This window comes from Pocillopora damicornis, chromosome 10 (assembly GCF_964200805.1).
Source record: "Pocillopora damicornis chromosome 10, jaPocDami1.2, whole genome shotgun sequence".
NCBI lineage: Eukaryota > Metazoa > Cnidaria > Anthozoa > Scleractinia > Pocilloporidae > Pocillopora > Pocillopora damicornis.
In genome coordinates, this window is record NC_142679.1 from 10,064,116 (window position 1) to 10,091,295 (window position 27,180).

The 27,180-nt window shown below is 38.1% G+C and overlaps 2 protein-coding genes across 11 annotated transcripts in view; one reads left to right on the forward strand and one right to left on the reverse strand.

The window, feature by feature from the left end:
- Positions 1 to 16,469, reverse strand: LOC113679883 (eukaryotic elongation factor 2 kinase). 2 transcript variants are annotated; one of them, XM_027196856.2, is made up of 12 exons: positions 16,295 to 16,469; positions 9,628 to 10,104; positions 9,144 to 9,181; positions 8,039 to 8,210; positions 6,672 to 6,824; positions 5,549 to 5,609; positions 4,436 to 4,553; positions 3,474 to 3,816; positions 3,084 to 3,221; positions 1,693 to 1,875; positions 1,416 to 1,540; positions 1 to 1,144 (listed from the first exon to the last, which is right to left on the reverse strand). In XM_027196856.2, exons 2-12 carry the CDS (start codon positions 10,018 to 10,020, stop codon positions 859 to 861), a joined length of 2,010 nt encoding a protein of 669 aa, XP_027052657.2. In that variant the 5' UTR covers positions 10,021 to 10,104; positions 16,295 to 16,469; the 3' UTR covers positions 1 to 858. The 2 variants fall into 2 exon arrangements, with proteins under 2 accessions (XP_027052657.2, XP_089040655.1); XM_089184529.1 differs by lacking the exon at positions 16,295 to 16,469 and adding an exon at positions 15,740 to 16,181.
- Positions 16,216 to 27,180, forward strand: part of LOC113679881 (alpha-L-iduronidase) — a 16,646-nt gene continuing 5,681 nt past the window's right edge. Inside the window, exons 1-9 of one of the 9 annotated variants that reach the window (XR_016180336.1) lie at positions 16,245 to 17,041; positions 18,152 to 18,360; positions 18,760 to 19,026; positions 19,591 to 19,640; positions 19,785 to 20,268; positions 20,956 to 21,055; positions 22,456 to 22,581; positions 24,383 to 24,453; positions 24,881 to 24,993. Coding sequence is in view for 6 of the 9 variants with exons in the window: in XM_089184522.1 (XP_089040648.1) it covers positions 16,384 to 17,041; positions 18,152 to 18,360; positions 18,760 to 19,026; positions 19,591 to 20,268; positions 22,456 to 22,581; positions 24,383 to 24,453; positions 24,881 to 24,993 (2,122 nt within the window). In the remaining 3 variants the exon portion in view is untranslated. Of the gene's footprint in view, positions 17,042 to 18,151; positions 18,361 to 18,759; positions 19,027 to 19,590; positions 20,269 to 20,955; positions 21,056 to 22,455; positions 22,582 to 24,382; positions 24,454 to 24,880; positions 24,994 to 27,180 lie in introns of all 9 variants that reach the window. The other 8 variants (XR_016180337.1, XM_089184527.1, XM_089184524.1 and 5 more) reach the window with 8 other exon arrangements.

Genomic DNA, 27,180 nt, shown 5'->3' on the forward strand with positions numbered 1-27,180 from the left:
TCCTTGGAATCGGCTCATTTATTGAAAATAGAGGAAATTCAATGCCACACTTTTGTTGACAAATGACATGCAAAACCGGAGGACACCTACGCGAAATGCCGTGAATGTTTAGTGTAAATAGCCCTTATGAAAAACGCACTTTTAATTAATGAAAGGCGATCAATTATGGAAAAGCCGAAGGAGTGTGAAGTAAGTAGATCTTCTTCAAATGAAGCAATGATTAAGGAAATGCCTATCATGTAGAGTGTAGAAATCCGCAACCCTTTTCTCGTCTGAAAAAAGGATGAGTTTACCAAAAAGCAAAAGAATTGATCTCTCTCATCCTACCAAGTAAAGTCGAACTTCCCAATGCAAAAAAATTCTCGAAAACGAACATACCGAAATATTTCAACCTTAACGTGAGTGTCTCCCTCCATAAACGGCAATCTGGGTAGAGAGCATGAGAGGGGTTTTACGTCCAGTGCCTTGAACACAACAAGGTGGGCGAAGTCTAGTATCCACCTTGCCAAACGCATGATAATGCAAGGTTGTTTAAAAATGACGCATGCGAAAGTTATAGCCAGCAGCTGTTCAGTACTGGTAAAACTGGGTAATCTCACTTTAAATTAGTTAATACTCTGTACGTGTAAATAAACTTTCGCTTTCGAAATAACTTAAATTTTCTACAAAATTATCCGAGATTTAGGGTCCACGTTAAATTCGCGGTTCTACTCTTTGAGTATTAGTTAAACTGAGATAATACGGAGAAAAACAGCTACACCTACAGCTACACAGCTAAACAGCTACACAAGCCTGCGCATATGTGGCCTGTCCAATCCTTCGATTTTAACGCCTCTCTCAGTGTAAAGCATGATCAGATTATTCGTCATCTTCAGCCCACGCCTCCTCAGCCAGTGCAAAGTACTTATTCGCTAGTTTTCCCTTCATGGCAGCAAGTGCTAAATCTCCAGCTGCCGAATAGAGTTCGCCGGCCATCTGAGGGTGCTTTTCAAGCCCGTGACCTCCGTGTTGGTACAAGTACGCTTGCTTGGCATACAGCACGTAGTTAGGGTCTGTGAATAGCGTGTTCTGTGGATCGTCGTTTTCGTACACGACGTCAATGGCATTTTGATACCACTTGGCTGCCTCCACCCACGTGCATTCCCTAAACATAGAGTGATTCAATTTAAACACCTTGTTTATGACCTTTAATATTGAAGAAGGGTGTCAACATGGCTAGCAATATGGTTCTGATTTCAACAGCTCGCTACTTATTATATATAGGTCCTGACAAAACAGTGTCAAAAATATTTTCCTCAAGGCCAAAGATTGTATCTTGGATTGCTGAATATTTATTCAAATACTAAATTTTGATTAAAAATTTATCCACCGATAAACAGTACACCTATGATGAGACTTGAGAGGCAAAAATGTACCTGAACGAGCCTAGGCCTAAGCCAGTTTCATAAGCCTTAGCCATGTACACCATGGCTTGCCTGTCTCCCAAATGAGCTGCCTCCAACATGTAATACACCCCCCGGTTCATGGCATCTTCAGATTCCTGTAAGAGAACAAAGAATACAAAGAAGTAAAACAGTATTTTAAACAGTAGCACAGGGTGTTTGCTATGAATTTCAAGTTACTGTAATGATACTTCCGACTGATAAACTACAGCTTTTCCAATAAATATCCAATTCAACACATCGAAGCTACCTGGACAGTCACTGAAGGCAATATGTCGTGTGGCAGCTGTAAATTGATTTCAGCCATTGCAATTAAAGCCGGTAAAACAGCACAAGCTGCAGCTTGCTCTAGATGAAACATGGCACATTCCATTTGGGGCTCATTGTTAGTGAAACGACCGATCTCGTTACATTTAGCAAATTCGAGATGAACCTATAGAAAAAAAAAAAAAAAACATAATGAAAGACTTGCCACTGAAACACACAGTTTGGGAATTCACTTGTTGGATACCGTATTGTACACTAACCACTCAGCCAAGCTACTACGTTCAGTTTCGTCTTAGCAACAAGTCATTTGACCAGGAGAATGGAATGAAGGATGCAGGGGCTCAGCCACATCGTAGACTGCTATCTGGATTTTTGTCACTCATGTTTTAATCCTTTATTAACACTTTTCACCTTTATCAAAACTGGTCACCTCCAATTCATCTATAGATCACAGATGAAGTCAAACTGTGGTAAGAACAGTCGACTGCAACTCGCAGCCACTTTTTGCCCTTATCACATTTTGATGTCGTATGTGACCTATGTCAACAATAGCCTCCATTTAGTGCGAAAATATGCACGGACATTATCTGTTCCGAGAAATGAACAGTTTTCCGAGAGGAAAGCTCAAGGAAAACTGTAAGCTACGAGGAAAATGATGTAAAAGGACCAATACAAGAACATATTCTCGCGCCAAATGGAGACTACTGTGGTTACTTTCCTTCAAATATTTTTGCAACACGCGGGAAAATGTCAACGAACAGCTTATAGTTTGCTGCGTGGAATATTTACTTTTCATTGTTCCCTTGTACGATTTTGTGAACGAACAAATATCTTCCTTCTTCTGAAACAATAGCTCTACGCTGTCTCCTCTTAAATAAAACTTTAAAAAAAGACTTTAGTCGTAGTGGACGCACGGTTTGAAAATTGGCCAATATCCCTCTGGGAATATTACTTGGAGCATATCCTCGGATATTTCCAAGTTTTAGCTGGGGAATATTCGATTAGATATTCTGCCAGTTCAGTTCCTGATTAAATATGTGAGGTGAAAGTTTGGTTATTTACTTGTAATAGTAATTTGTCAAGTTTTGTTCACTTTGGATGTACGTTCCTAACAAATACTTTGACGAAATTTAATCGATGACAGATACAGAAATCAACCATCTTGATCTCGTCTGATGGACCGCATTAGATTTGTCTTTCTCTCCCGAAACCCCACGTATGGGATTCAGGCGCACAAACAGAGTTAAAAAGAATGATCAAAGCCCAGACTAGGATGTATAGGCATTGAAACGATGGTAGGTGGGCTGTCACTGTGGCTGATAACAAACTGATAAAGTACAGCAAAAAAAACATAAGTACGACGTCAATACTGACCTGTCCGAGAACAGAGTCACCCTTGTGTGACCTTCTCTGATGCTTCAGACGAACATCACCAAGCAGTTTAACCTCGGCAAATACACTTGATGCCTTATGTTCCAGACTATCAGCAAATGATTTGCGGAAATTCTCATCCTGCAAGCAAGTTTGAAATGTTGTACAAAAAAAGAACAAAGAACAGAGAGTTACTTCCTAATTCCACCCAACAAATACTGCCATAATTTTTATTGACTGATAATTTGAAACCAGAGAATGGACACCGGAATAATACAAACTCTCCTTCGCAAATGAAGAGCAAAGAGCAAAAAGAGAAATGTTGAAAAATTTCGCCAGATTTTGTTAACATAAGAAAGGTAAAAACATACGAGTATATGTATATGTAGTTACCTCGTTCTCAGTGAACACATCACTTTGATCACTTTCAGTCTCAGATGATGACGATTCTGGGTCAGATATCTGTCGAGAATATCTTGATAATTCATTACATGATGACAGTGAACACCTGGGGGAATCTGGCTCCGAACCAGCAGGAGACAGAGGAGGAGACTGGGCTAGATATTCCGTCATGTCAAATATGGCTGAGGAAATTTTGCGGTGACCAGGAGATGTGCAATCGTCAATACTTTTAACAATTGTGCTGGAGTCTTGGATGTTTTCCAGGGTTTTGTCAATCCGAACCAATTCTTTTTTACTGAGGTCAAACTGGGAAAGTCCAAGGCTATGACAGATTCTATGAAAATGTGAACAGAAATTAAGTTACTGCCATATAGAATGCCTGGAGTGTCTACACAGTTGTGCAGAGCTTGGGGTGTAATAAGAAATAGGAAATTGAAAATGTGCAGCAGCTACCTATAAACAACAAGGCGTACGCATTTTTGTCAAGACGGAGACTATTTAAGCTTACCAACACACCTACAACGGCCGAAGGATACTGCTGACCCGGCTAACATACATGGTCTTTAGAATTCCTTGTCATTGTAGTGAAATAAGATTATACATCAGTGAGACTAGAAGAGATATGCCAGACAATGTCTAAGAGCATGACCGAGACTTCCTACTCGCTAGACCGCAAACCTCTGCCATTCATGATCAGAGCACGCACACAACACTGGCACAACAACGCCCGCTTTAATCGTCACTACGACACATAGTGGGTCCAATAGGTGTCTCCACCCCAACAACATGAACGTGAAAACAGAGATAGCGGGAGAGTAGCCTCCGAATCTTGAATGCTTCATAAGATGACGTATGACCAGTTTACCTAATCACCTGAAGTTTACCAGCATGAAATGCAAGTGACTAAAGCACAGTAGCAGTGATAATATTATTAAGTACAGACTTGAGCTTACTTGTTACATCTATGAGAACTGAAGAACAGTGCCATCCCCCTTGGGCCCAAGTTGGCTTCGCCGTAATCCTCTCCATCTGATGTATGAATCTGAGGGTCCGTGTACAGATCGCCAACTCCTAAAGTGATAGCGGTGGGCAAAAAATTTAAAAATGATAGAACGAACAACCACGTTTTTAAAGATACACTGTATGATTACTACAACGTGATAAGTAAAACGTCATAAAGGACGCGAAAGCTTGCACAGGATAAAAAAAAACCCTTGCTGTTTAAACTTAAAAATTAACACAAGCGGAAATTGAGACAGAAAAAAAAAACCTTCGCTGTTTTCCACTATCACCTCTCCTTCTCCGCTGGTTACACTTGCTAGCCAGTAACCATCACATGAATTTTTTAACATGTTAAGTTTTTTTTTCTTTTTTTTTTTTTCGCTATGTGAGAGAAGAATGAAAGAGAAGAAAGAGAAAGAGAAGAATGAAAGGGAAGAAAGAGAAAGAGAAGAGAAAGAGAAGAATGAAAGAGATGAAAGAGAAAGAGAAGAATGAAAGGGAAGAAAGAGAAAGAGAAGAGAAAGAGAAGAATGAAAGAGATGAAAGAGAAAGAGAAGAATGAAAGAGAAGAAAGAGAAAGAGAAGAATGAAAGAGAAGAAAGAGAAAGAGAAGAATGAAAAGGAAGAAAGAGAAAGAGAAGAGAAAGAGAAGAATGAAAGAGATGAAAGACAAAGAGAAGAAAAAGAGAAGAAAAAGAGAAGAAAGAGAAGAAAGAGAAGAAAGAGAAGAAAGAGAAGAAAGAGAAGAAAGAGAAGAAAGAGAAGAAAGAGAAGAAAGAGAAGAAAGAGAAGAAAGAGAAGAAAGAGAAAGACAAGAGTCGAGATTACTGTGTGTAGGATGAAAAGAGATCGAAACAGGACTTCGATGATGACAGTCAATGTTTTTTGGTCAATCGATGAGAATCGATTATCGAACGGATATAATTGACAATCGATGACAATTGATACTCGTTAAAACTGCGCGATTGATTGCCTATCAATCACCAATATCAATCAATTAGCTGACATCTACTACCATTGGTCGCTTCAATTGTTCAGATCCTGGCTACAAACATGAATCTCACCTTGAATGTCAACTACAATCAGTTGATGGCCAGACCTCTCAAATGTAAAATGGCTAAATGCCTGTGAATTGAAAACTTTATGTCAGTTGTATCGCTTAGGAACCTTAGAACCTAAGTTAGGAACCTTCTGTATGACAACATTCCTCAGAAGAAAAACTTGAATGCATTTTTGTCTACTAAACACAGTTCGATCGTCCATGCTGGAAAGTGCAATTGTAAAAGTATATTACATCCATTTTGAAATCACTGATGATTTATGAATCGCAACTTTTTTTGCTCTCAAAGTCGCATCTTTTTCCCCAGCAAATGAGAGGCTAGACCAAAACACAACCACCAATCAAATTTCAAGGCTTGTTTAAAGTAGCAAATCAAATTAAAGGAATATGAAACACAAATCACTACCACTACAATTACAAACCACTACAGCACTTGATCACTAAAATATCTGCACAGACTAAAAAATCATGTATTTGAGCGACTGAGTTTTGCAATTTCCGAATGGACGTATTACTGTGGTAATTTAAAATTTCATGTCGTGCAATTTTGGTCTGAAATCATAATATTGATTTCAAATGAAACTTGCGCAAACAAACGTATAATTTCACACCACATTGCACTCCACTAAGTTCAATTACCATTATAGATAAAATTATCATATATATCTATATATATTGTTTGGAAGAATATCAATATTGGCATATAAAAGTACCATTTGGTTTGGCTGAGATGAAATGGCAGACCAGAAAAAGGTTCCATTAGCCTTAATTACTCGGATCGAAACATTTTGAACAGCCCAAACATGACACCATGATAGTCATGTCTCATAAACATCATGTGAGTTTGAGGGGAAGACAAATTGCACATCTATGCAGAATTCTTGACTAGTTTTATGACTGTTTACTCTCCAAGTACAAACTATCCATCCATCCACCATCCATTATTCCTTCCTTCACACCTTCCTTTCCTGAACCTACCCATCTCTCCCTTCCCTTTCTTTTAAGTTCTTCCCATCATTTCTTCCTTCCTTCCTTCATTCCCTCCCAAGTTTTGGTTCTTGTTCATCAACAGAAGTTTATTGATATTTACTGAATGGGCAACTGGGACATCTTAGGCCTGTGCTCACCTGGGGAGTGCAACGGAGAGTTTCATCTTGCAGCACGTAACCTGAGTTTGAGTTGTACTTTATATACTTTCCTTCAATAAAGTGCTCTAAGTGAAACAAAGGTGATCCTTCTCTGTCTTTCAGTTCAATTACACAAACCTGGAAAATATCTACCTGTTTGTAAAACAATAAAATTAGTGTTCTAGATTGATAAAAGAAGCAACAGTTTAAGGTAACTATTATTGGGCAAAGAAGGAAAAAGGACAGTGCATTAACTGGCTGGTCCTTCAGTTGTAATTGTTGGGGTAAAATGGATTGAAACAGGGTGTTGATGATATAGAATACGTAAGATTGCAAATTTTAAGCTTAGTTGTAGAATACTGAAATATGTTATTTGTTTTGCCATGGGCATGACACAAAAACAGAACTGAGTCCTCCTGAGTAATCAAACCTTGGACCTAAATAGGCACTATTGAAGTGTTAATTCGAGCTTCCTTGGGGATTTGTTGTGTAATGAGTAGGCAATTTTACATGCGAGGTCTAAATAACTAGTGTGCCTAGCTGGCAGTTTTGTTGGGGGGTGCCTGCTGCAAGGGGAATGAAAAACAAACAAACAAACAACATATTCGACACAGGTTATACATATGCAACACCATGTGCAGTTCAGACCAATATTAACAATCTCTTTTTATCCAGAACGTCACCTATCTCTGAGCAGAAATACACATTTGAGAAGCCAGTTATCAAAGCATAGAGTCTGTCTTTCATTTTGTGTATTTGAAAAAAGGGGAGGTTTCAATCATTCCAGAATACAGTTCATTGATATAGTGTTTTTTTCGCAATTGAATGTTCAAATTGCAGATCAACAAGGTTTAAAAACAAGGCTTAAAACACTGAAATATAGGACTGTTTGTTGCCCTTGAAAGTAGATTTATCTGAGTGCCTCATAAGCTTTATTACTGAGCTACAGAGAAGTTGAATAGTGAGCTGAGCCATTACAAGGTTTATATACTGTGTTACAAGCATACTACTCATTGGAAGTACAAGGAGACTATAACATAATCTGTAAACACCTCACTAACCAACAACGTTTTGAGTCCCAAGAAATTAAAGCTTTCCCATGTCATTTCAAGGTTAATCATCCACCCATCCCATATCCAGAAATGACTTAACATTCCATGTTGGGTGATAGTTATAGGGGATGATTTTAAATGAATGCCAAGAAAATTCATAATGCAAACGAGAAGCTTTAGCACACAGTAAATTCAGTTTCCACATGACAGTGTCCCATTCACTGATACAGTATTCGACAGTGAGTTTGTGGTCCAAACAATAAACAAAAGGTAAAAAATCAAAATTGAAAGTGTAATTCTAACTATTCATCAAACCTTTTTTGGTGGGTTGTGTCTGTTAAACTCTTCACCCCAAAGCTTGGCATCCATTTGCAGTCTAACATCATCAAAATACACTTTTCTGCTCACTTCATCAATATACCTTTTACAAACATAATTAGCTGCATGCTTCCAATTCATGTGCTTTGAGAAATTGGAGAGCTTCTTCCTGTTAGAGGAGGAAATAGTTAATTAAAAACATAATAGGATTTCAAAATATTTCAGTTAATTGACTGATTACATACTCTTTATAGAAGTGGACAGAAATGAAACTAATCTTAATTTTTAAAACACATAAAAATACTGCAAGGCAGTAAAATAGACAAAATTATGTATTAGGGTTATACTTTGTAAAATGGGAAGAAGTGTAAAATATTAAACATCCAAAAACATTCTTGTACTCCATCACATAATACAATGTACTTCTATGCAGGAAAACAGTTGTAGATTAGGCATGAACTGTTCCCCTTTCAAACCAATTTAAAGCTGCCCTAATTTAGCCAATTTGAAACAGATTTATTCAGTTTTAAGTCTTTGGCCCTTCTTTTTTTTCTACCAATAAAGCCACTGCAAAGCTATTTGCGGTTTTCGTGGTCCTAACAAAATTGTTCTGGTAAATAGTAAAGAAAAAGAAGACATTTGTGGTCAATTCTATATGTGGCGTTTTGCTGGTTTGTTTTTAGAAAAATTGTTCTCTTGCAGTTATGCATGTATATTAGTATCTAGCATTTTATCACAAATGCCACAATCTACTATTTGTCATCTGTTCTATGATAGTGAGTTAAGGGAGTAACCAAACATTGCGTGGTGGTAAAAAAAATAGAATAAAACATGAGCCTGTCTCTTCGTTAAATTTTGAACTTCTTTTTCTAATATTTATGTCATTCAGCAATTTTGGTGACATCCTATTGGGAAAAATACCAGATATCATTTGATTTTTTTGCAGGAGTTCTAACTGCAGCCAAATTTCCAATGAACAGATATCTTAAAAATCATGCTTATCTTCTATTAGAAGAGTATGTCTGTGATACCTTTTAAACATAAAGATCAGAAATCAGTCTGCAATGCAAAGTTTTATTGACAATTATCAAACAGTACTTACAATCTAAAGCACTCCCTCATGGCTCCTTGATCAAATGGCTACAGGAAGAGAGTAAATACATCACTTCAAAAAGAACATGTCAGCTTAAAAATCAAGAGGTTATTCCGTGTCAAATATTCTGGGGGTTCAAAGGTCTCAGTATTCAATATGTCTGTTGCCTGGTAATTCAGGTATGATTTACTTCTCTTACTTAATGTAATTAGTTGAAACAATCAGCAGAATATTTAATTGCAACTTCCAAAGTGATATATTTTTTGCATCATAGTTCAATTACTCTTGAGCAGTTGAGTTGTTGTTTGAGTCTACAAGTGCTTTGAGTCATAGTTTTGTTGGGTTTCAATGGACTACTCAGTGTTAGAGTTACAACTAAATGTACAATGCAAGCTTCCCATTTCTTGCCCATTAGCTGTAAATATAACAATTTGGAGATAACTGAGAACTACATACCATAAACAATAATTCATTTAAATTCAACAAGACTCACCAATAATTCCATTTTGACTCTCACTTCATCCTGTAGCCAGTTTTTTTTCAGTGCATTGTATCGATGTCTTATGGCAACTTCTGTAGGGCACGAGTCATCAATATGAAATTTTTCCCAAGGATCAGGTAAACTTTTAGCCTTTTTAAGAGCAATCTTCCAGCTTAAATGGCGCTGCTGTTTGTGATGAGAAGCAGTTTGACCTTGAAGATCATCAGCACTGGCCTCTTTACTGTTTAGACGAATTTCTCTGTTAGGGAGCATTTCATCATCCTTCAGTAATCCAATTTCACCATTCCAATCATCTGTTGTTTCTTGTTCTACATTTCCACATCTTCCAGACTCAGGGTCAGTTGTTCTTCCATTATCATTGCTTACACTTTCCAGGCTCTCCATAGCAGACTACCCTCCTTCACTTTACTTAACCATCTTTGAAGAAATCACCATGCTTGACTTCTGGCACTATCAGCATTATATTTTCTGAGAAATTTGCAAAACAGAAAGTACTTGGATTGATCTTGTTCTTAAATTTCATGAAGTCAGTAATTCATTGTGTTAGATACTGAGAAACCTTCAGATGGTTTCAAATGGGTTCAATTTGGCTGGATAAACTTACACACACAACAACTGCAATTCAACATGGCAAACCCCAACAAGAACTCCAGCACCTCACTTTAATGCACACACATTAAACCACTGATAATACATGACATTTCCTCCCCCTTTAAAATATGTGTCACAAATGCTTCAAGCTACACCAAAAATACATGGTAACAACAAACTTAACCTTTCTACTATCAACAAAGCATCTACTGAGAGTAGAAAGTGTTCTTAGCCTTAAAATGTTCTTAAAGTCCCAAGTTAAGCCTCGGGGGCTTTTCTCTCTCTGGCTGGGTATCTGCGCTCAGCTCTTATGGGCATGTTCCTTGGACTGGTCTCACTTGGGTGCTGCACCAGAGATGGTAGTTCAAGCTCTGGAACTGCAACAGGAATCTGCTCTGGAGACATAGAAACTGGCTCTTGAGCTGCTAGAGAGTCTCGAGTTGAGGACTGAAGAATTGGTTCAGCTGTAGGTTTCTGAGTCTCAGTGGGTTGGTCTTGAGTTGTCATTGAAACACCAACACTTGGTGGTGGTGGTGTACTCGAGCCTGACACTGTTGGTGGTGTACTCAATCCTGACAATGGAACTGATGACTCCTCAGGAACCACTTCCTCAAAAGCCTCTCCACAATTTACACGCTCTGTCTGTAGGAGGTGATTAATGTGGACATAACATAGTTGGTGACCAACTCTCACCAGGTAGGTCAATGGTCCCAACCTTCTTATCACTGTGCCTGGAACCCACATCTCCATTCCTCCCTGGGTATTTTGCACATTCACCAAGTCACATAGTGACAGTTTACGCAATTTATCATGACTCTTATCATGCTGCCACTGCTGTATGCCTTGTTGGTTCTGGATGTGCTCTTCCATGTTTGGAAGGAGAATACTGAACTTGGTGAAAGGTTTTCATTTCAAGAACAGTTCTGATAGTGTTACTCCTGTCACTGAATGAGGAGTGTTTTGATACTGGTTGGCTAGTTGGTGTTTCAGTGAACATTTCTTGCTGCCTCCTCTCACACTTTCAGCATGTTTGCGTAATGCTCTCTTCAAGATCTGGACCGTGTGCTTTGCTGCCCCATTGGACAATGGATGGTACGGAGGTACCAGTGTTTGTTTAACTCCATTCTGTTTAAGGAAATCTGTGAATTCCTGGGAAATGAATTGGGGTCCGTTGTCTGAGATCACTTCTTCTGGCAATCCATATGCAGCAAACCATAGTTTCATTTGATCAATAGTGCTTTGAGCAGTTGTGGATCTCATGTGTGCCACCTCTATCCACTTGGAATGGCTGTCAATCAACCCAAGGAAGTAATTGCTATATTTCTCTGCAAAATCAACATGCACTCCTTGCCACACCTGAGTAGGACATCTTCATGGGTACAATGGTGCACTAGGGAGTGCATTCCGCACTGCTTGACAAACTTCACAGATTCTCCCACTCAACTCAATTTCAGCATTCAAATTTGGCAACCAAATGTAACTTCGCGCTATTGCTTTCATTGCAACAATACCTGGATGTTCTTTGTGTAATTCTTGCAACAGTCTGTTTCTAAGCGATGGCAGAATGATAACATGCATTCCCCATAAGACACATCCTTGGTCAACTAATAGCTCATGTCTTCGTGTGAAGTATTGTTTCATTTCTTCACTGGTTATATAATTTGGCCATCCAGTTAGCATATAATTTAACACTCTTGCTAGTTCAGGATCTCTTCTGGTCTCCTTTATTAATGTCCTTTGCATCAATGGGCAATTCTTCAAGACCAGAGAAGAAAAAGATTTCAGCCTCTTCCTTCAATCGCAAGTCATTGCAAGGGAGGCATGATGATGCATCAGCATTACCATGTTCTTTAGATGGTCAATACTCCACTTGGTAGTTGTAGGCCTGTAAAATTACTGCCCAGCATTACATTCTGGCTGCTGCTAGGGTTGGTCTTGCTGTTTTTGGACCCAGAATGGTCACTAAAGGCTTGTGGTCTGTATACAGATGAAACAGACATCCATACAGGTACTTGTAGAATTTTCATACTCCAAAAATAATAGGTAGAGCTTCCTTCTCTATTTGTGAATAGTCACTTTCACTATTTGTAAGTGTTCTTGACGCAAATACAATGGGGTGTTCTTCTCCATCATCCATTACGTGTGAAATCACCACTCCTACACCATACGGAGAAACATCACATGCTAGAATCAGCTTCCTTTTCTCATCATATGGAACCATAAGCTCAGATTTACTTTGCTGGAAAGCTTCTTCACACTCTTTGGACCACTCCCATTTCAAGCCTTTCTGAAGCAATTCATGTAACTGCTGAAGGAGGGTGGAAAGATTAGGAATGAAGTGTCCATGGTAGTTCAGCAGCCCTAAGTAAGAGTGAAATTCTGCTACGTTCTTTGGACTTGGCGCTTTGCTAATAGCTGCAATCTTCTCATCTGTGGGATGTCGGCCTTCCCTGTCTACATGGTAACCTAGGAACTCTATACTTGGTACCATGAACTCACACTTAGACTTCTTAGCTAATATGCCATGCCTCTCCAGCTGGGTCAACACCTCATCTAATACTTGCAAGTGTTCATGGGGATCAGTTCTGATTATGATGTCATCAATACAACAACACACATTGTCCATTCCCTGTAATATCTGATCCACAGTTGACTGAAAGAGTGCAGGGGCAGAGGTGATACCATAGGTTAGATGTTGATAGGCATATAATCCTTTGTGAGTGTTCACAGTTTGGTATTGTTGGCTTTTCATGTTCAGTTCCATTTGCTGATAGGTGTTTGACAAATCAATCTTGCTGAACACAGTTCCACTTCCTAATGTGGCAAATATATCTTTCATGTCCAGCAGTGGGTAAGGGTTGTCTAGAAGGACCTGGTTCACCAACACCTTGAAATCACCACAGATGCGTAGACTTCCATCTTTCTTGGGTACGCAGACAATGGGAGAAGCCCAGTCACTCTGTTCCACCTTCTTTATGACTCCTAACTTCTCCAAATTGTCTAATTCTTCTTCGACCTTTTTGCGTAGTGCGTAGGGAACTGGACCAGCTTTGTAGAATATCGGTTTGCACCATCTTGCAACTTTATATCTGCCTTAAAATCTTTGATGGTTCCCAGTCCCTTGTTGAATACCATTTTGTGCCGACTTAGAACATCAGACAGTGTCAGCCTTGCTCACATGACAGGTATTGTGCCAACTTAACTTCAGTTGCTCCAACCAGTTTCTGCCTAGCAGTGGAGGGCCCTCTCCATCCACAACAATCAAAGGAAGCACCAGTTCCTGTTGGTCATAGACCACAGGCAAATGAACCTCACCATAGACAGGAATTCAGACACCATTGTAAGCCTTCAACTTCATCTTGGTACCATGTAAGGGCCATTGGTTAAACTGCTGATCATACAGGACCTTAGGTAAGATAGACACTGTGGCTCCGGTATCCAATTGCACTTTACAACTCTTATGATCCAACATCACTGACATGAAAATCCTTGCTAAAATGTCCCTCTTGACCACACCAGTAGCATCAGCCTAGCCTTTTCTTCCCTTTTTGCTGTTTAGGGGGCCTTGAATCAGGGAATGAGACAACTTCATTCACTCCCAAGGATTCCTGTGTTGAAGATACAGAATCCTGTGCTCCCATTTTCTTAGCCTGAAGGTCAACTGCTTCCATCGACCGAGCTACCTCTTGCACTTTCTGAATAGTAAGATGTTCCTTTGCCAACAATTTTTTTCTTAATTCTGATGATCAACATTTATCAATAACTTGATCCCTGATGTCAAAATCTGAATTTACATAATTACACTTTTGTGCTTGCTTCCTAAGCCTAGCTATGCTAGGCTGACTGTCTCTCTCCTGTTGAGCCATGCTCCTGAATACATGTCGCTCATACGGTTCACTAAGCTTGGCGACAAAATATGCATTCAGAGTATGTACCACTTTCTCAAAATTGGTAGCCGTACCCTCTTCAAATTCTTTCATCAGTCCTGGATCATTGAGCATTTCGTGCAACTCCTGAACCTCTATTTCTGTGGTGTGAAGTAACAAAGTCTTCTTGGGCATCGTTCACCACTCCTTTGGCCACAAGAAAGTATTGAAATGATTGAAGCCATTTCTTCCAACGTAGTCCCAATGCAGATGAATTATCTTTGCAATCAAAAGGAGCTACACCTTGAATTTCGATATTAACTGCCGCCATTCTTTGTTAGTTAGTCCATCCCATCCTTGTCACCAGTGTTAGATGCTGAGAAACCCTCCGATGGTTTCAAAATGGGTTCAATTTGGCTGGATAAACTTACACACACAACAACTGCAATGCAATATGGCAAACCCAACAAGAACTCCCCCACCTCACTTTAATGCGCATGCATTAAACCACTGACAATACATGACTCATTGAGTTGGTGAATTGTATGTTTAACAGTAACTGATTAACATGGTAATGCTGATGATGACAGTTTCAAGGAAATAATCTATAACTGCTGCTAAATATTTAGGGTTAATATTACAGGTATAAATAAAACCCCAAGACAACATTATTTCCCAAAAACCCCTTACTTATTAAAATCCCAGAAAAAATTAAATGTCCATCTCAGAAGGTTTGAGTAGAGTATTTAATTTGAGCATTTTAGATTGTGAGCATAAAAAATATCATCTTACAGTCAAAACCTATGTTAAGGTAATTCCTCAGTATTTCTCTGTAATCCTGTAGTGCACATAAAAATCACTGACAGGTAATCAAGCAAATAAGCACACATGCACTCCGACTTCTTCATGCACTTCTTCAAAGGGAATAAAAGATAGAGCTAAAAGCATGCATGAAGCCCATTACTAGAGGATCCAAATTATGATCTTGAAAGGAACAACTTGAGAAATGTTTTGAGTCAATGTTAAAATTTAAATTAAATTTGCATGATTTTCCCACAAATTGTATATCAAATTGTTCAATACCCACAAGACTTTCCACCTCTCATTTTTTTTTTCAAGTGTTACTCTAAAGACCCTTACTTCCAGCTACAGCAAAATGTACCATGAACCAGTGAAATGACACACGTGATTATGCCAGGTACTAGGCATAAATAGGGTAAGTTTGGCCCATAATATCTCTTAAAGAAGCATGGTGACCCATCTTTTTTATTGTATTTTTCAGAACAGACATTGTAAGGAACATTTAAGGAGAGTTCGATTGTCCAATTGTTTTTTCCTAAAGAATCACCTGCAGCGACACCGTATTAAGCCGTCACCCTGCATGAAGCAGTCACCATGTATCAAGCAGTCACCCTGTATCAAGCAGTCACCCTGTATCAAGCAGTCACCCTGTGTCAAGCAGCTGGCGGTGAAAGTCCCAAATATGTTTCCCTTTAATCACTGTCAGTTTCACCTTTATAAAGTGGTCACGGGTGACCACTCAATACAGGCTAAACTGTGCTGATGATTGCCTATCCATCATGATGTTAAAAATTCGAAGTAAGCTCAACCCCTTCTATATCTTGTGAACAAGCCCAAAAGATTACCTTATAGCTCTCCATGGCTACGTATACCATGGTTTAATATTATTTGCTCTTTTTCTCATTGGTCCAACTCAGTATGGGGTCCTGGACTTTTCTCTGGGCCTGGCAATATCGTTATGAAGGTTTGCTATCTTCAAAAAAGTTCCATGAAACGTAGAAGGCTCAAAAGGTAGATGTTCAGTTATTCACTCGTAGTTCAGACGAACAATTACCGACGGAGCAAGTTCGGCTGACGGTTCAAAATCGCGAGAACAAGAGTATGAAGGACTCGTCAAAATTGATCAACAAAAGAAGGAAAACGGTGGTTCGAACCAATTAAATTAAAAGCTTGAATTATTTGCTTTTTTTACACACAACAAAACAATATTTCGAAAGGAATCACCAAAATTTACACGTTTCGGCAAGATTTCTGCATGACCACACACTTCATTATGCATACTGCTTAAATGCATGGATAAAAGAAAACAATGGCAAAAAAATTGGTGGTCTTTAGGACTGGTAAGGCTTCGCTTTAGAGTGGTATGGGTCATACGGAAATATTTCCCACGTTTCTCTCACCTTTTGACTCTTTTAGACCTTTCCTTCACAACATGTCATGGTGTTGAAAAGATTTTAAGACTTGTAATTCATACGGATCAATTGAAAGAATGGTCGCTTCGTTGCTGGTCGAACCAAACAGAGTTGTAAGTGAAATAAATCATTTAGGAAAAGAGACTGGAATCAACTCATCACTGCTTTCCAGACCTCACTCTGGCTCGAATTCTGTCAACATCCCAATGCGACAAGCTAACGTGTCCGAGAAATACCGCACGAGTATGGCTGGTGGTAATATGTGCCTTAAAGGACTAGTTTATGTTGTACTGGTTTTGCTGGCAAATAGAGTGGAAACTAAATCTTTCAGTGGAAATGCAGTTGTGGACGCAAGCAAAGTTATTGGTCCATTGGAACACTTCTGGGAGAGCACGGGCTTCTGTCCACCAGACCCTCATCAAGACTTTCACAAGTTCATATTCGCAAATGACGAGCTCCAAAACCTGGCTTATGTGGGTTCTGTACCAAACAATGGTATAAAGCAAGTGCGAATTCACTGGCTGCTAGACCTAGTTTCCATGAAATTGGAAAATGATAAACTTGTCTATAATTTCACATTTCTTGACAAAGCAATGAAGCTGCTTATTGAGAATGATTTAAGGCCTGGGTTTGAACTGATGGGAAATCCATCAAATTTCTTTTCAGATTTCGATGATACTGCTCAAATCTATTCTTGGAGAAACCTAGTGGAAAGTTTGGGTAAACATCTCATCGGTAAATACTCAGAATTTAAGAGTGCATTTAGAATGAAGAATGTAGCATAATCCCATGCTTCCAAGGCCTACAAACCCGGACCGTATTCATGACAATTCCGTTCATCGAATTATCCACGTCAAAGAAAACGAAGAATTACATTTTGGTATTTTGAACATATTTTCTGCCATATCTTGCATATTCAAACGAAAATGCAGAATTATAAAGCAAAATATGTAAAACTAAGCATTGTCGAAGTTAAAATACTCTGCAGAACGTTCAGTGTAGGAATATACTTGTATTGCCCCCCCCCCCCCTCCACCACCGCCCCCCATCATAATAGCCTTGCAAAGTGCGACATGGGAACACAGAGAGAAAAGACCCAGATAATGTTAAATCAGAATGTTGGGCACATAAAGCATGACGTGATATGTGAGATGAGAAGATAAGATGATAGAAGAGAGTCAAACCACAAGGGTCACACAGTAGACTGTCAATACTCACAGAAAGGTTAACTGTATTGTAAAATACAATTTCTTCTACCCAATGCCATTTCACTTTTCTGTTTGTTACTGTTGTACTTTTGTGTGAGCATCTCATTGTTACTCATCACTTAAGCTCCCTCATGTTGTTTAACAGGGTGTTACACCTTCACTGGTAAAATCTATTTTGTTTATATTGATCTCCCAATCTAGAGATTAACAGCTCTGTATGGGAATCAGATTTCCCTCAGCTGTATTTCTCCCAAGTACTTATTTAATGTTAGACATCAGAAGAAACATCACCTTATGAATGTTTCTGATGTGGTACCACATGTTATATGAGGGAAGTTTTCATCATAGGAGGCAACATCATGTAAAAATAAACTTGCAATTTTTGTTCAATTTTTAAAATGTATAAGTCATAAAGATGGTTTTTAGGATGCATTTCAGAACTAGGAAGTCTAACCATTGAGAATTTTCTTCCTGGTGCACCATGGTGGCAGAGTCAATTCTGGTTGATTGCTGGTTAAACAAAAATTATTATTACATATTTTGTGACTCATGACAAAGCTTACTCTGCTCAGCCAATAAAGATAATTTTTTTGCATATTAAGTAGTTTATGGTTCATCTCTTGTTCTTTTATGGCAGAGGTCTTTGGGTTAGAGGAAATTTGTCAGTGGAACTTTGAGTCATGGAATGAACCAGAGAATAAACAGCATTTTGATGGTCTCCATGTCTCCACTAAAGGATATCTCATGTATTACGATGCTTGTTCTGAAGGACTTAAGATGGCCCATCCATCCCTGCGACTAGGAGGGCCTGCCACAGGGTACCCAGACAAACATCCTATATTTTGGGTAATTACCTACCTGTGAAACCATCAAATAGTATTAAATAATTAAGGACTTGTTCAGAGGATATCATTTTGTAAGTAACTATTACAAATAGAGGTTTGAGTGGTTTTATTTCTACATCTGCCCTGGTTTTAACTTTTTGTGAGGTTAACACTATCTTTAGATTAAATTTGTTGTTTAGCATATTGCCTAATCATAGTCTTAAGATTTGGCTTCAAAATGTGGAAAGGATAACTACTAACTTTTAATGTTTTAGTGTACTGGATGGTTTGCATTTGGAGAAAAGCAATTGTATGGTATATTATGATAATGCACAATTATGATATATGGCCTGCATTTGATAGATAGAGTGCAAATAATTGACTTTATTTAATTTGGTCTCCTTTGGTCTTTGTTTTACAGTCTCTACTGCAACACTGCAACAATGGTACTAACTTTTTTACTGGGCAGAGAGGAGTTAGACTAGATTTTATTTCTTTTCACATCAAAGGTCAAGGACACTCTTTAACAATTTTACATAATGAAACAGTGGTTATTGGGGAAATTGCTAAACTGATTCCAAAATACATAACTACACCAATATATAATGATGAAGGAGACCCTTTGGTAGGTTGGAATTTAGCTGAAGAATGGAGAGCAGATGCAACATATGCTGCTATTGTTGTCAAGGTGAGAGAAAAAGATCATTGCCTCCTTTGTAATGCAATGCCACTTTTTTGTGCTAATACGACATTTGAGATTTATTACAGAGTAAGTACATAGCAACATGGAATCTATTTGTTAAGCTGTGCGTGCTAATTTCTAGTTTTATAGCCACCTATCAAATGTCTTTTCGTTTACTCCTTATCTCTGTTTTGAGGTTCAGGTTTTAAAGTTTTAGTGTTTGAAATCATTAATGGTTTTATTTATCCTCAGTTAATCCCATTTTATGTTTGAAAATGACACTTTCTTTTTGACAATAAGGTTACTTGGCACTCCTAGTTATGTATAAACCTTAGTTATTTAATTTTGCTTGGCGTTTTTTTCTTTTTGAAGGAAAGATAATGTAAGATCGTGTGATGTAAGCCAATCCTTTGGCTTGGGTGGTAACTTAGTTGTAGACTGTATTTAGTAATTAGGTTAATCAGTACATAAACTTTAATTGAAGAGATTCTATCAATCTCACTGTGGTGTGGCAGAGTAAATCCAAGTTCTAAGCCAATGCAGATGAACTCATTTTTACAATATTTGCAGATTCTGGTTCAACATCAGGACTGGTTCTTAAAGAGTAATTTCAGCATCAGGTTTGTGATTAGTGATAGTGAAAATCATTCTATCCTCAAGTTTTTTTTTTTTGATTCAGTAGTCCCTCCAGTGTTATGCCTGACCAGATTTGAGTGTAAAAGAACAAGCTTTTCTTTTATGATTTCTGTTTCATTTCTCATTAGATATAACCTCTTAAGCAATGATAATGGATTTATTAGTTATCCTCCAGTCCACTTCCGTCAACGCACATTACTGGCAAGATTTCAAATGAACCATTCTCATCCACGGAAGGTAGAATTTGTTAAGAAACCAATTTTTAATGTTATGGGGTTGCTAGCACTGCTAGGAAATCAGCAAATTAAGGTTTCTTCTTTTGGAGAAAATGAAGACTGTGGAATTGTGGCGAGTATTTTGAAGCCTCAAAGACACTGTGATACCAATGATTGGGAACTGGCAGCTGTGCTCTACAACAGCAATGATACATCTGGCAGAACTTCTGTCTCAGAAATAAACTTAACTGTTTTGAACTTGCCATTGAGACAAGATGTAGCATTTGTTGTATATAAACTGGATAATGAACATGGAAATCCATTTCAAATGTGGAAGGAGATGGGTTCTCCAATGTTTCCTTCTGATGAACAATTTCATATGCTCCGCCTTCATCAGGTAACCTAGCCAGTGATGAAAATTGATTTGTGATATCAAATATTCCTAAGGGAAGAGCAATCTAATGGGATTGTCCCTCAACAAAACCAACTATGTAGACACAAGTCTATTGAGTAAAAGAGGAGGTGTTATTTGAATGGTGAAGGTCATCTTTTAAGGTAGAAATTCTAATAGATACTATAGGTTTCAATTATCTTTGAACACAAGAGACTCCAACCAAAACAAATATGCAAGATTCTAAAGTTTTGCCCACCCAGTTAGTGGTGAATTTTTTTAAAAGACATTGAGACAAATTTCAAGAGTAAACAATTTCGATTTTCTTCATTCTTTCAAAAGCAATTCAGGAAGAGGGCAACTAATGGCCACATCATTTGAGATAATTACTCAAAGTTGCATGTCATTGACACTTCTTCTTTGTCATCTTATCCTTAGAAAGCAAGGAGCTTGTTGTGAGAGATGAATTGAAACTGAGTTTGAAACCAGCTTGATTGCTGGACAAAAAATTTAACTTTCAGTTACAAAGAAAAGAATTAAATAAAACCATAGAAAAGCTGAACACTGCTCAGTGCAAGAGAGTCTTAGGATTCAAGATATGGTTGGAATGACAAATTGAATGCTAATCCTAAGTGGTTGAAATTACAAGGCTATGAATATGTCTACTAAATCTCCAAGATTTATTTTTCCTAGTCAGCCTGGATGATGATATTGGAGGGGGTTAATGTTAAGGCCAGCCCTAGATGTAGTGCAGGGACCAGTCCATTAGAAGTTGAATGTGACTAAAGCCCAGGTGTGGGAAGGATATGGTTTGGACTCCTCAGCCTATTATAATTTTCTGCTGTTGGTGGAAAGGGCTTTTAAGCCTATTATGACACTATGCTGATTTACCTGACTAGCAGTCAGGCTTATGCCTCGTCACTGCTTAGCTAGTGGGCTGAAATGCAATTTATGGAGGGTGGTATAATGTTAAAAGCATCATATTTGGGAGGGGGGTTCTTCCAAATGCCTGTTTCCTAAGTTTTTTTTGCTTAAATGTTGGCAGTATCCACCTTCAAGCCAGCCTGGCCAATGAAATGCAGGGAAATTGCGTAAGCACTAAAATATGGAACGACCTAAAACCACCTAAAACCACCTACAATACAAATCTTGTAAAAATTCTTTAAATCTTTTGCTATTGAGGGAATACAAATATAATTAGCATGCTCTTGCATTTCATTTTGTGAGATGGTTGATTATACAGGGAACCAGGGAGAGTAAGATTTCAGGGGGAGGGGGAGGTTTTGTTCAATTCTAATATTTCATGTGTGTGATGTGTTGTCGTCTTGCCTTATTTTAGACATTTACGCCTTGTTTTAAATGGTTTTAGATAGTTTGCGAGTGGCTGTAGATGTTTTGGGGTGGTTGTAGGTGGTTGTCAAAATTTTTTAGGTGGTTTTAGATGGTTGTAGGTGGTTTTAGGTCATTCCATGTTTTAGTGCTTATAGGGAAATTGAAGTCAAATCTGGTGTCCGTGTCCATGGCCAGACAATGGAGATCTTTTGGTTTTTGTTAGCTTGAAGGCAGGCTCAGCTCTGGCCCAAAACAGGAAGGAGCTTAAAATCAAGTATACCACCTGAAAGGAACCCATTAAGGTGTACTTAAGGGTGGGTTGCTAACAGCTGTGTGTTTAAAGCTTGAGGGTGGGGAGGGTAGGTTTTGGACTTATTGGCCAATGGGGTTTACTTTGTGGATAAAAGTTATTGTTTTTTTATGGGAGAGTTCTTCTCAGCCCATTGTTGTCTTGGATGACAATGGTAACTGCCCCCTGCTATTATAATAGTGATCTTGCCAGTGGGCTAGATCACTGTAGTAGGGAGATTGTTATTTTCCCAAGCTGGGGCCTTGGGAAGGGACTTTGAGTTAGTTCTGCCATTGGGTATGGGTTAGGGTTAGGGTTACCGGTAGGTTGAATCCACTAAATTGCACTCACTACATATTACAGTCCATTTATGTCAAGATGTTACCAACTAAATATTTCTTGGCATAGGCCTTAAAAGTCATTGCTCTGAAATCAAACTTGCAATGAGGTTACCACAGAACTATTAAAAAAGAAGGACACACACACACCAGGTCAGTTCCATAATTAAACAGTTGAGCACCTTAGTGCCAATCTGTTTGTTAAATGCAGTACTAATTAATTTTTATGTACAGGAACCCATTAGAAGTCTTGGTCCAAGCATAGTCTCTTCCAGTACATTGAACCTTCATCTAACCCTTCCTCTTCCAGGAGTAAGTTTGTTACATGTTTGTGCAAAGACTCTCTCAGCCCCTCCAAAGGTGAGATATACCACTGGGAATAATATCAAAGTACTTCCAGTTTAATTGGAGCTGATTAAACAAAACCAAGCAATGAGAAAGATTGATAATCTAGCCAATCTAAGCCATACAAAACATGACTTTTAAGATCGAAATCTTTGAAATGTTCTTCAAATATAACCTTTAAAGGGGTACTGGTGGTGTTTATTCAAAAAAATTTTTCCTAAATATGTGACACTCCACATTCTAACTTACCATAAAACTGTTGTAGAATGGAAAATATGTGGTGGAGCCTACTAATATCACATTTTATTAACTAAAAAAAATGTTTCTTATGTGTTGAGTCATTAATTAGTAATCTATTTAATTAGATAACTAACAGATTTCAGAGTTTTTCAAAGGCAAGGTCACAATTCATAACAAAGAGGGGGTCAATGATACACATGTATGCACAATAATTGAGCTAAATGGTCAGAATATTCTTCAAGCCAAATTTTTGTCAACAGGCTGAAGCTATTAACACTTTTGCTTCAAAGTCTGGCCAGTTCTTATTAAGGTTCAGTTTGCATTCTTGTCTCACTATAGTTTTTAGGCAAGTTTTCATACTGTATATTAATGAAAGCAGACCAAACTAAGAAGCAAAAATGTTAATTAAAGCTGCACCCTTTCAATGGATATGATAATATCAATGACATAATTGTCTTCAGTATACTTCAGGGTTTGACCTTACTATCAAATTATAATAATAATTTGAGTGTTTTCAGCTTGATGGTCTGAGGGGCCGGGGTTTAGGTACGTGTGGGGGGCATCTGGACCACTTTCTATTTGTATTATATCCAAAAATTTTTGGGGATTATTTTTTTTGACATTTAAGTATCAAATAACACCTTGTGTCATGCATGTGGGAATGTACCCTGTCCATCCTATTAAGGGCATTGTCCCTGCATTATTGAGTGGAGGCAGAGTGACAACTTCTAAAGATGCACGTGTGGTGTGTAAACACCAAGGGTGCTCTTAGGACTACACAGCCTGAAGCAATTGCACTAGCCTTCAAAGTGGTAAATACTCCTGACCATTAAACTGTGCATCCATGAAGTCCTCATTTCCACACCCATGTTTGCAAATCAGGTTCTTATTGGACCTGACCTACACAGAACTCTGTCTTGTTTGTTCAGCTTCATAGATTCAGCTTGACATTCCATCACTTAATGATGTGTGATTAGTTCAATATCTATCAATCAGCAGTTGTATATAAATAATAGCTTCTATTTGGGGATAAAATATGCATGGATATTTGTCCATGGACATTATCTGCTCTAAGATGTGAACAGTTTCCTGAGAATGAAGCCGAAGGAAAACTGTGGGCTTCGGGGAGCAGATAATCCAGTGATGATTAAATGAGCATATTTTTGCACAAAGTAGACTGAAGCTATTGTGTTTATTATCCTTCAAATTTTTTGCAACGTGCAAAAAAAAGTTTATGAACAGCTTACTGTTTGCTGGTAGGGTGTTTTCTTTAGCCTATTCTCTAGTACGACTTTGTGAACAAAATTATATTTCCCTTCTGTAACAACCATAAATGCTCTCTCTTCTTGAATTAAATTTCAAACAAAGACTTATGGTAGCAGACATAAGGTTTGAAATTGGGGAATATCACTTGGGTGATATCCTTGAATATCTCCCAGTTTTAGCTAGGGGATTTTCTGTCACATGATGCATTTAGACCAATTGTGCAGGAGCAAGAATATTTAATGGGTCATAATTTACTATAGTTAGTGGGACTCTGTTAGCATATTGTGCTTTTCTTTGTTTTTCACGACAGGTTGAAGGAGTGAGACTCATTTCTGTTTCTCCATATGAGGTTCTTTTGGTCTGGAAGGATGTACCATCAAGGTGAATAAAAATCCTTGCTGTGCTACAATCTGTGACAAAATAGTTCACAAATTCTGCAATAGTATGACATTTTTGTTCCTGATACCCTTAATTTTATCCCTCTCTTCTCTTGTCCAGTGTTGCACTATGTTTTCTGTGGTTTTTCAAAAATGGGGGAAATAGATATTGATACAATTTAAAGCTCATTTGAAATATTCCCATCTTTATACTTCTATTAAAGTGGCCAATTCTTACATAGATTGTTTCTGTTATGTGTATCAAAGTTCTTTTCCAAGTGAAATTTAGTTTTGTCAGGCACTAATTGAAGACAAAATTTTTCAAGTACATAGAAGTAAGGCTTCACTTGTCCATTTGTGATCTCTGACAGTGGTTAAAATGGACCATAGTCACTCATGCTAATTATTTACTACATCCTAAATGGTTGTAGATGCATCACTACCTTTGAAGTCCTGTACTCAGAAAAAAGTCCTGGTGGACCTTTTAAACGAGTTAATGAAATTGATGTTATCTTCACAAGCTTTCATCATATGATGTCTCAAGGTAAAATATGCCTACATTTTAGTAGTTATTTTAAACTAGCATTGAAAGGAACGAAAAAAAGAATCTGCATAGCAAGTCCCTCTGAATTTGGTCATAAATCATCTGCACTATGCTGTTACACAGAGTAAAAACTAAAGTTATAATCAAGAAGTACTACGAATACAGGACATTTCGCACAAAAGACTTTTCGCACAAGTCTTTCAGCACAAGTTTTGGAACGTTCGCACAATTCTTAGTGGTCATTATAAGTGAGAAACATCATTATAAAAGGTATACTAATTGATACTGATAAGACATCTCACCTTCACATGTCACTTTCAATAAGATCCAACGGCGAGAACGTAGACATTTATTTACGTAATAACTTCAACTAGATCGAAACGCTTGTGAACACGATCACTATTCTTACTTGAAGAAAGGAACAAATCTTTCTCTCTATGAAAATGTAAAGAACTCCCTATTCGAACGATTACTTCTTTTACTTTTCCTTTGTTAAACGAAAAACCTTTTAGTTTTGACAGTACATCATCCACTACAAACAAACGAACATGACGACCCAACACTAAGGACGCCATGTTGATTTCGAAAGTAATTGTCACCAATCCTCCCTCCTCTGAAGTCAAAGTAGAAACCTGCAAACTGTTTCACTTTTATTTAAAAGGAGAAAAGACCTATTTACAAAATTTCTGTGTAAATATATAAAATTCAAGTTCACGGCCATGTTACCCGACGAATCGGATGTCGGTCGTTTCGCATACAAGTCGATTCGCATACAAGTTGATTCGCATACAAGTCGATTCGCATACATCGAGGTCGTTTCGCCGACACGATCTTGGTCGATTCGCATACGTCGAAGTCGTTTCGCATACAGTTCGAATCAACGACATTAAAGTAGATTCGTATACACAATTTGAGTTGATTCGCATACAAAAAGGTCGATTCGCCTACCCAATCTAAGTTCGAAGTTATTTTGTGTAGCGAACATTACTCAAGGTGGCTTACTACGCGCGCCAGGACTTTCTTTCTGAATATTGCTCGCATTGATAAAAAATGAACTCTTAAAAAAACTCTTAAAAAGCGAAAACAAGTTTCAGCAAGCCTAATCCACTTTAAACTAATTTCAGAACACCAAAGAAAACTTCCAAATACCTTCTGGTCATACTAGTTGGTCTGGCCGAAAATAATATTGAAACTGCTAGTGCCCAGTCTCCGCTTGTTTATTTTTATTTTGGCATTCATGTACTGTATAGCAAACAGTAATTAGAGAAATAGAAAACATTTTTGAGCATGTAACTAAAACTTTAGAAATTGGAGCTACGTCATAGTTCGTATATCTTGAAAAAATTAGCTTAACTTTTCAAAATCGTCATTTCTTCATCCTCAGTCATCTTTGTTCCTTTTTGTTTTAGAATCACCCTAGTGGTGTTATCTTCTTTAACCAACCATTATTATTTCCCAACACTTTAACCATAATTAAGGTCATCCAAGAAATATCGTGACGTAGCTCCTTTAAAGTTAAAAGGAAAATAACGCAACAACAGTTTTATAGTATAAACAAAAGTATTTCATTTCTTCTAAATTAGCGAGATACAAAGCAGGACATGTGCGTGACTCTGGTAGTCACGCGTCCTATAAATAGTTGTATTGAAAATAATGTGTCTCAGATTAAGGAATACAAGGGAGAAAGTCTGTATGTCAATATTGTGTGTGCATGACAGTGTGTATGTTAGGGAACTATTTACAACTTGCAAAGTTTACCTAGCTATCGAGAAATTACATGTTAATTTAGCGCTGAGTGTTTTGTCTGGACGGTCCATTAAGACGGGCGCATTCCCTTAAAAGCTGCTGTGCGTTTTTTCTTTGGTGACTAAAATCGTCCCAGAGAGCGAAAACTTTGGCTTGGAGAGAACGATACTTTGCCCTTTGGATCCTTTTAAGTTTTTTCTCGGAAACTAGACGAATGCGTAATGCTGTAAGGCGGGCCTCTTGATGGAGGAGGTCAAGCAGCATGTAGAATGGCATATGCCACTTTCCTGAGGCACGGCGGTGAAGCCCATGATGCCACCCTTCTATGTCATTGTTACTTCTGATGGTCATCATGTAGACGCTCCATGAAGACGGGGCCAGGTTTGGTTGTGGATCCACGTTTGGGACACGTACTCTACAAATTGCCTTAGTTGGTCTGTT

What these genes read in the sequence shown, in the direction of transcription:
- LOC113679883 (XM_027196856.2), bottom strand. Translation starts at nt 10,020, where the DNA reads ATGGAGAGCCTGGAAAGTGTAAGCAATGATAATGGAAGAACAACTGAC. An exon ending in AGTTCTCATAGATGTAACAA is followed by an intron (nt 3,817 to 4,435) that starts GTAAGCTCAAGT and finishes ACATTTTCATAG; the next exon opens with AATCTGTCATAGCCTTGGAC. An exon ending in TGCCTTCAGTGACTGTCCAG is followed by an intron (nt 1,541 to 1,692) that starts GTAGCTTCGATG and finishes GTTCTCTTACAG; the next exon opens with GAATCTGAAGATGCCATGAA.